Source organism: Lethenteron reissneri, unplaced genomic scaffold, assembly GCF_015708825.2.
Source record: "Lethenteron reissneri isolate LAM-NWPU_2019-01 unplaced genomic scaffold, ASM1570882v1 scaffold_1640, whole genome shotgun sequence".
Classification (NCBI taxonomy): domain Eukaryota; kingdom Metazoa; phylum Chordata; class Hyperoartia; order Petromyzontiformes; family Petromyzontidae; genus Lethenteron; species Lethenteron reissneri.
In genome coordinates, this window is record NW_026891378.1 from 3107829 (window position 1) to 3117695 (window position 9867).

General features: G+C 50.4%; 1 protein-coding gene across 2 annotated transcripts; it reads left to right on the forward strand.

Annotated features, from left to right (window-relative positions):
- Positions 1 to 228: 228 nt before the first annotated feature.
- LOC133339117 (E3 ubiquitin/ISG15 ligase TRIM25-like) lies at positions 229 to 8305 on the forward strand. Of its 2 annotated transcripts, XM_061547243.1 has the most exons (6): positions 229 to 992; positions 2278 to 2373; positions 3796 to 4029; positions 4298 to 4320; positions 4613 to 4707; positions 5974 to 8305. In XM_061547243.1, exons 1-6 carry the CDS (start codon positions 432 to 434, stop codon positions 6522 to 6524), a joined length of 1560 nt encoding a protein of 519 aa, XP_061403227.1. In that variant the 5' UTR covers positions 229 to 431; the 3' UTR covers positions 6525 to 8305. The 2 variants fall into 2 exon arrangements, with proteins under 2 accessions (XP_061403227.1, XP_061403228.1); XM_061547244.1 differs by lacking the exon at positions 2278 to 2373.
- The last annotated feature ends 1562 nt before the right edge of the window (positions 8306 to 9867 follow it).

Consider the following 9867-nt stretch of genomic DNA (forward strand, 5'->3'; position numbering starts at 1 on the left):
TGGGGTGAGGTGAGTTGAGGTGAGTTTAGTAAAGGTGAGATGAGGTGAGTTGAGTTGTGATGAGTTGAGGTGAGGATAAGTATTTGAGACGAGGTGATCCGAGTCTTATTTTTTAAGCCACCCCTGGAGTTAAGACGTCTGTACTCTCTCACGCGTCAACACATTCCAGGGCTTGTCACGTGATATGCAAATCAAACTGAAAGACTTCCTGCTTCCTTGTCACCTAGTTACGTGGCTTGTTCCTCGTTTAGCGTCTTAGACGCAGCCAGCGACTGCCAGATAAACAGACAGCGACTGTCTGTGCTACAGCCATATACTGCCTGAAGTTACATCCAGCGACTGCCTGAGCTATAGCCAGAGACTACCTGAGCTCCAGCCAGCGACTGTCTGAGATACATCCAGCACCCGTCTCTGAGTGGAGACACGGGGCGATGGCGAGTGCGGTTCCCAGTGGTAGCGAGGCCCCAGGGGAGTTGACCTGCCCCATCTGCCTGGACGCCTTCCACTGCCCCTGCACGCTCAGCTGCGGCCACTCGTTCTGCCTCAAGTGCGTGAAGGGCACCTGGGATGTGACTAAGTCCTTTTCCTGCCCGCAGTGCCGAGTGACCTTCCCTCGGAGGCCCAAACTGAGCAAGAACTTCACGCTCGCCAACCTGGTGGAGCAGCGTAGTGCCGCAGATGAATTGCCCACCGTGGTCTTATGTGACTTCTGCAACGATGGCACGACCGCTGCCTTGAAGACCTGCCTCAGGTGTGATATGTCCTACTGTGCGACTCATGTAAAGCCTCATCAGGAGATCCTGAAGTTAAGTAGCCACATTCTGGTGGATCCAGGTACGAATCCTGAAGAACGCAAATGCAAGAAACACAGAAAGAGGATCAAGTTTTACTGCCGACAGGACGAGAGCTTGGTCTGCACAACCTGCATCATTGCAGGAGACCACAAGGGTCACGATGTGGCTTCGCTGGAGGATGAGCACAAGACACGGCAGGTGAGACGGTCTGTGTGTGTGAGTGGGAGCCCCTCCTGTGTGAAGTCATTATTTTCAAGTACTAACTGAACAATAATATCCAACTAAATATTTTATCATTCTTCTCTCAGCTTCCCATTGTTTCTTCAAATTTTAACAACCTTGATTTAATATAAAGTATGCTGAGGTTGTCAGTGCAGAAATAATACGAGAACATGTTATTATCAATCCTGTTATCTGACGAATTTATAAATGTGCTCTTAGTATATTTGATAAAACTGAAGGACTTTAATGCATACAATATTTTCTCAAAATGACGTGAGTGCATAGACTGTGGTTTGTATACAAAAAAAGTGGTTTGTGGAATAGAGGAGCATTCCCCAAAATGTAAACGAAATGTAAAACGACTGGGACTGCGTGAGCCGCAGTTTTCACCGCTTGGAAGCCTCGTGCCGGTCTGTCCCAGTTTAGCGCCGCACTCTACAGCAGCTACCGGGTCACTGGACTTGGTTTTCCAGAAATTTCGTGTGATATTGACAAACCAATTATTTCGTGACCGTATTTATATTTTCATCAAGATTCTCTTCACCGAATTTCTCCGACACTCAACAGAGACATGGCAGTCCCTCCTTGTACCATGTAAAACTAAACAAAAACTTTTTTATTTTACCAGGTGAAGCTCACAGAGCTACGTAGCTCTTTTTCAGAGGCAAACCTGGCCACAAATGACAGCTCAAAGAAGTGGCTTATGACGTCGAAATTCATAGCAGCCAAATAATCTAAACTCATGTTTCTAAATGTAGACAGAAAACCGGAGGACCTGGACATAAATCCATGCGACCATGGGAAGAACAAACTCCAAATATACAGGTGTCAGGGTCGGGATCGAAACCACGACCTCTTGTATACCAGGCAAAGCAGATTAACGTCTCATGGCGCCTTTTCCACCCACGACGCAGAGCCCCACCCATTGCTCAGGTAGCCCCGCCCATTAATCAGGTAGCAGTGGAGAGTGATTGGGTCCACAGGCTTAGGCTCCTGCGCGTGCTATCTGAGCCCAGCTATTTTTATTTTGAACTTCATTCGCACTAAACGTAGCTAATCGTGCTCATCGGAGGTGCAGGAGGCGTTTGAGCTCCTCGTGAAATCGGTTCCCTGCCACGCTTGCTCCCCAGCCTCCATCGCTGCACAGGGGTCGCTACAGCCTGGAGATGGAACCGTCACTGTGGAGGGGTCAGTGTGGAGTGGGGTTGAGAAAGGGAGCTCAGAGAATGAGTGGAGTCTCCCCTGGTGACGTCTCTCACAGAAACAAGTGGGAGAGGAGACGCGGGGGGTGGAGGAGAAGATTAGGGAAGCGGAGGAGTCCATAAAGCGGATGGAGGCCGCTCGCAGGGACGTGCAGGTGACTCCACTCTGAGTAGGGTTTGTGATGGAGGACAACTCCATTAATTCAAGTTGACTTCCATTGGCTCTGAACACATCGTGGGGCTAAATACACAACGGTCAATGCGCCTCAATACCCAGGACAAGCAAATAAGTGGTTCTCATCTCCAATAAGGAACTAGATCAGTGGTGGAAATTCCACATTCTTAGGATGGGGGACCGATATCCCCATGTGAACTGCCACTTCATCTTCTGTTATATATCTTTCTATTCAGGCCAGATGAGGTGGCACATACCTGTTATCCAGTACATTGGTGGCAGGGTTCACATTATATATATGTTTACAATGTGTATCGCATTGTGCTATGAACCCAAGTCACCTGAGATCAACTCCCAGCGATAACAAACATCAGTAATGAGTAATATCTGTAAAGCCACAACCACGCAATACACTGAATGCACGCAGTGTGCTTTATACGATGTGCATATTCAGGTAACCTATTCACGTAGTACACTCCCATTCAGTATATTGCAATGTGCTTTGTGAGCAGTAAAGTTCATTTTTATTTAAAAGGAGTATCCGACAAAGCACAGAGAATCTTCGAGGTAAGGTCACCAAGTTGCATGTCCAGTTCTCACCAGTGCACTGATCTTATCACTGCTCAGTCACGAAACCCAGATCTCGTGTCTAGTCCCAAATGGGCTTTTTTCGTGGTAGGAATACGGCTTGGAAGCGTTGCTGAACAGGCAGCTTCAATTATGACCTTTTGCTATTTTAATCTGCTCGCATTACACACACCTTGTACAACTCTACGAAAAGATAATGATAATATTTAATTATAATTAAAATTCCTTATTTTTCTGATATTTCTGATGTAATCTTTGCGATTGAGTCCTGTGTAATTTTCAGGGATATGATCGGTGACAATTGAATTGTTTATTGGCTACCGAGGCCGTGATTCACAGGAGGGGTTCATCCTCCATCAGGTCACCGGGGTTACAGGTCAAAACGTCTCCCATAGTTTGGGTTGCATGGCCACAGTGGCAATACTGTGGATTGACGTTAATGCATCTCGATGGGTCTCGATGGGTCTCTATGTATCTTGGAGTGTCGCAATGGGATTTGTATACAATCCATAGTTTGGATTGTATGACCACAGTTACACTGCCCTATATTGACTCAAATGGGTCTATATGCATCTCTATTCGTCTTCACGTGTCTCTGTGTTTCTCTATGGGTCTCTATATCTGAGTCTCTATGTATCTATATGGATCGCGAGGTATATATATGGGTCTCTATAGGTTTACTTTATTTCCCATAGTTTGCGTTGTGTGGCCACAGTCGCTTTTCCATTAATGATTCGGGAAAGAGTGGTGTAAACACCACCTCCCTAAAACATAGATCAACCGTTTAATAAAAACAAACCACACGCCCTGGCAGGGATCGATGACCAGGGTGAGGGAGCGAATCAATGGCGAGTTTGCCCGCATGAGAGCAGCTCTGGACGAGGACGAGAAGGCGGCTCTGGCTCGTGCAGCCATGAAGGAGCGCGAGCTGCTGACCCAGATCGAGACGAACATCGCTCACTACCAGCGCGAGATCGGCGAGCTCCAGGCAGCAGCCACTCGTCTGGAGGTCCTAGCGCAGGAGAGGGACTCGCTCGCCTTCCTGCAGGTGAGCGATGAGTCTCCGGTGTCGCTATTTGTACAGAGCCCTCGCCAGTGGCAGAGTTGAGGCTCCTGAATGAGGTTTTCACATCGACTGCGCTTTTTTCACGCACAGCCTGAGCTTCTGCCCATTGCTTACATTGTAACTCATTGTTGGTGTTCATGAGGTCATGAGCCAAGACTTTGTGGTGTATATTCCACCCGCGGTGTTGCGGTGGGAAATCCACTCATCCCATGGGAATGAAGTCATGAACCTCTCTCTCTCTCTCCCACAGGGGCACCTGGAGGAGACGCGCAGGTACAGAAGACTATCACTCACGACTCGACACACGACAACATGGGACTGAGTGCGAGGCACGGGCAGTGAGAGACTGGCTGTGTGTGGGGATGCTGTGTGTGTGATGATGCTGTGAGTGGTGGTGCTGATTGTGATGATGCTCCGAGTGATGATGCTGTGTGGTGATGCTGTGAATGATTGTAATGTGAGTGGTGATGTTTTGTGTGATGAGTCTATATGTGATGGAGCTGTGATGATCCTGAGTGATGATTATCTTTGTGAGAAAGTGGCCGTGTCTGCTCTGCTTTCACAGGACCGGGAGGGTTACAACGTCTCAACCCTCAGCTCCCCGCCAAGAGGACATTGCCTCACTTAAAGTCCTGGAGACAACTACTGTCAAGTTCATGTGTGAGTTATTCAGTGTGAATCATGGCTGATGGGGCCATCTTGACAACAGATGAACCCCGTGTGTGCACGAGGTCGACTCACCCTCAAATAATTACCTGGTGTAGTGTAAACATCACCACTAGGGAGACGAGACAAAGGGGGCCAGGCATGGTGCTGTCCACCCACCCCCTCGTGTGTCGTGCCAGCCTTCATAGATGCTCACGGACAGCACTTGTCCTAATAGTCTGCAAGGCTACACAAGAGATCTCTGTCTTTGTTCACATCCCATTCCAGGACCCAACTGAACAACACCATGAGACTCAGTGTGGTGTTCTTGTGTAAATAATCAGCATGAGTCAGGGGTAATTGTTATGTTGAGATGGAGTGTGTGCCTGTTAATGTGTATGCGTGGGGGGAGCGGTAGCACACTGCATTACGAACCCAGTTACCTGGGTTTGATTACCCGCCAAGGCTAACATCAGTGGCAGGTGATATCTGATCCAGTCCTGGGTCTCTGCTCGGCAGTTTCAACCTCAAATGAGTTCTTGATGCTGGTAATGATCATAATGATGGTGATAGTGGTCGTGATGAGCATGATGGTAATGATAGTGGTGCATCGGCCAGTCATCTCAGTCGACCCATGGCACCTGGGTCTGCCCCATGACCTCCTGCCAGTGGGCGTTCTACACTTCAAGTGGCTTCAATGTGCACATAGCCTAGCACAAGCACCGTGGTGACGTCACCGCTACTAAGTGGTGAATGGTGGTTATTTTTGGTAATTCTGCTGTTAGTGATAGTGAATGATGGGAATGGTGATGACATTGGTGAGTGATGGTGTTGTTCTTGGTGATGGTAATGATGGTGACATTGGTGATAATATAGGTGGTGATGGTTTTGCTGATGTCGCTGATGGTAGTCGTGATGATATTGGTTTTGGTCATAATGGTAGTGATAGTCGTGATGATGGTTTTGATGGTGGTTATGATGGTTATAATGATGCTTTTCGCGTTGGTGATGGTGATAAAGATGTTAGAGATGGTGGTGATGGGGATAGTGGTGATGGTCGAGGTTTTGGTATTGATGGTGCTAGTAGTGGTGATGATGATGGTTGTGATGTTGCTGATGGCGATAGTGATGTTGCTGATGTTCATAGTGTTGATGGTGATGTATATGTTTTTGTCATCGATGATATTGATGGCGAGGATGGTTGGTGATGGTAATATTGATGGTGGTGGATGATGGTGATGACAGTGTTCTGTAGTGATGTTGTCATCGCTGTTGTCACAGACGGATGCTCACCGACTCTGGACACAAACTCAGCTCATAACCAACTCCAGATTTCCTCGGATCTCAGGTCAATTACGCTGAAAGCTGCCTCTCAGGGTCGCCCCGATCACCCACATCGGTTTGATGGCTGTGCACAAGCCCTGTGCTGTGAGAGCTTCTCATCTGGCCACCACTACTGGGAGGTGAACGTGGGGGACACACGGCTGTGTCGGGTTGGAGTCGCATACGGGACGATCCCAAGGAAAGGGGGTGGTGCTGCACGACTGCTGGGAGGGAGCGACGCGTCCTGGTGTTTAGAGAAATGTGACAACATCTTCTCAGTGGTTCATGGTGGAGTGAAGACTGCACTGTCGGTGAGGGGGGCCCCCTCCCCCCGCAGAATCGGGCTTCATCTGCACTGGGAGGGGAGGCTCCTGGCATTTTACCGCGCCGACTCCATGGAGGTGATCCACGAGGTTCGGCAGAGATTCTCGCAGCCTCTCTACCCTGCGATGTGGATGGGGTGTTTGAATGATCGATTGAAGATCGTGGATCTGAGTCGTGCATCCTGAGGATGAGAGATAGAAACCAAGACAGAACCCAAGAAACAGAGGAGAGGGTGGATGTTGAGGAGAGGGGGAAGTGAGGGTGAGGGGAAGGATGAAAGGAAGGTTACGGGTGAGCGTGGAGGGTGATGGTGAAGGGTGAGGAGAGTGTGAGGAGAGGATGTGAAGGAGGGTGTAAAGAGACGGTGAGGGGGAGGTGAGGTTGAGTTTGTGTGAAAGAACCTGTGCAGTTCAAATCGCAGGTTCGTGTGGCCGCTCCTTCACCTGCAGTGCGTGCTCACATCACCACACCGTCTCATGCCTGCGATTCACCATCATCACCATCATCACTGTCATCATCACTACCATCACCACCATCAACACCACCACCATCATCATTATCACTACCATCACCACCATCACCACCATTATCACCCCATCATCACGACTGTCATCATCACGACCATCACCACCATCAACACCACCACCATTATAATCACCATAGTCATCACTACCACCATCATCGCCATCATCATTACCAATATCATCATCATCATCACCATCATGATCACCACCACCACATCATTAAAAACCTCCATCACTATCATCATTACTATCAACTCTACCAAAACTATCATAATCACTATCACCAACATCGTCAATATCATACCACGTTCACCACCATCATTACTATCATCACCATCACCCCATCATTACTATCATCAGCAACATCATCATCAACATCATTATCTTCATCATCACCACTACCACAACCACCACCATCATCATAATCATTATCACCACAATAATCAGCACCATTATCACGTCCATCATCATAATCATTACTTATCATTACCACTATCATCACTATCATCATTGTCATCATCACTATCAGAACCCACATCACCATCACCATTCTTACCACCAACAACAACAACCGCCATTCGCCACTAAGTCGCGGTGACGTCACCACGACGCTTGTGCCAGGCTATGTGCACGTTGAGGCCACGTGGCCTCATTCTTACCACCACTACCACCACAATCATCACAATCATTACCATCATCAACATCAATACCACAAAAACTGCCATAATTATCACCATTATCACATCCACCATCACGACCATCATCACCACTATCATCCTCACCTTGAAAACCACTATCACCATCATTCCCACCATCACCCTCGTCATCGCCCCTTACCACCATCTCCCTCATCACTACCATTACTACCACCACTGTCATTATCACCACCGCCACCATGATCACCACCATCATTATCACCATCACTACCATCATTACTACTGTAGTAAGTATGTAGGAGGCTTGACGACAGGATCGGAGGCACACTTGTTTATTACACCAACACAGTAATCACGGGTCACTTGGCTACAGGGATGCACAACAGCTAACCCCGCTAACCTATGCCAATCCCTCCACTACGGGGCTAGGGGAGGTTATCTGTCCCAGCCTGGTTAAGCTGGGATCCCGGCTCCCTGAGTCTCCAGACCAGCTTAGTCTGGGCTCTCGGGGCCACGCCACCGGCTTGCCCTGGTCGGCCCTTATAAGGACAGCGAGCCAGGGGAGCTCTGGGGCCTATTCTAGCAGGTCTTCCTTCTTCTCTGGTTAAAGCTGAGCCCCGACCTCGAGCCCTCGAGCTCATCACCTTTTATAGGACTCGCCCCCGAGGGGGGGCCCGTGGGGGATGCACATGCGGACGTCGGTGCGAGCGCCACCCTTGTGTACGGCCGTAACCCCGCCCCTTGTGTTTGTTGGCCATCCGTGGCCATGCATAATTACACCTCAACATCCGTAGCCATGCGCAATTACACCTCTACATCACCCCCCCCCTGTACAGCTCGCAGCCGTCCCCGGCTGCAAAAAAAAATCAGAATAAAGGTGCATCCCTCACGAAAACCGTGTGTGTGTGCCTCGCGTAATTTTTAACAAGAACAAAGAGAACCTTAACAAGAACAACAACAGGAAGAGAGAGAGAGAGAGAGAAAACAAATAACCCGACGCACCCCCCCGAATAAACACCCCAAAACCAACATATATACACACACTCCGGACGCCACCCCTCACACTGTCCGCAAGGCCCCCCAACGGCCGACCTCACAATAGTCTGCGCGTTTTGGCGCGCGTTCTCGCGGCGGGCCCGTCACAAGGGCCCGTCCCGGCACGCTCAGTGGCGGTTGTTGACGGTCCGGGTGCAAGAGAGTCAGGCGTCGCTGCCGAGTGACCCCCGACCCCTCCGGGAGGGGTTGGCGGGTGTGGACCCGTCACTCCTGTTGCACCTGGGGACGGAACAGTTGATGTCAGGTTAGGCGAGCGCAGCGACGTCGGGGAGTCGGCGGAACCCTCACACGTTTGGCCATGCGTGTGTGTGTGTGAACCACGGGGCGGCGCGATGAACGGTTTCAACCTTGAGGGGTGCACATACCACCGACACCTCCCCCATTTGACGCGAACACATTGCGGCCGCAAGACCTGTACGACCTCCACTGGCCCCCGCCACGGCCGTACCAACTTTGACGAGGTTGCCAGCGGCACCTGGGGACAGTGCAACCATGCCCTGTCCCCTGGTTTCCATTTGACCACATGTACCCGCCCCAACCGAAGCCTCTCGTTCGCCCTCTGGCGGAGTTCAGAATTTTGCACGGCCGCTTCCCGCGCCTCAGACAATTTGCTGATGTTAAATTTAACGTGTTCGGACAAGTTAGACTTCGCCTGGGGCGCCGAGAGCTTCAGCTGGGTCGTCACAGGGGGGTTAGCCTCGCGCCCATACATTAAAAAGAAAGGGGAAAATCCGGTGGCCGCATGGGGAGCCATTCTGTAGGCCTGCAACACACCGGCTATACGAAGGTCCCAATCTGTCTGGGATACTGACACCTGCTGGGACAGCATAGACGTGATGGTCCGATGCAGCCGTTCCACCATCCCGTCAGTTTGTGGGTGATACGGAGAGGTCCGAACCTTCTCCGTACCCAAGAGGTCGCACACCTCGCGGAGGAGTTTACCAGAAAAATTCCTACCCTGGTCAGTAAGCAGCCGTTCCGGAGCACCCTTGTCGAGGACATAGCCCTGGACAAAGGCCTCCGCGATGGCTGCTGCCGACTGGTTGGCCAGGGGCCAGGCCATAGGCCATCTCGTGAAGTACTCGACCCCCGTTAATAAATACCTATTTCCCCTGGGTGTAGCGGGAAATGGGCCGAGTATGTCTAGAGCAACGAGCTCGTTAACCCGGGAAACCTTTATGGACTGCAGCGGAGGGTTGGACCCCCTAGCAGGTGGCTTCCTCTGCGCGCATTGCGTGCACGACCCCAGGAGATCCCCCACGTCCTTTGCCATGCCCGGCCAGAAGAAATCG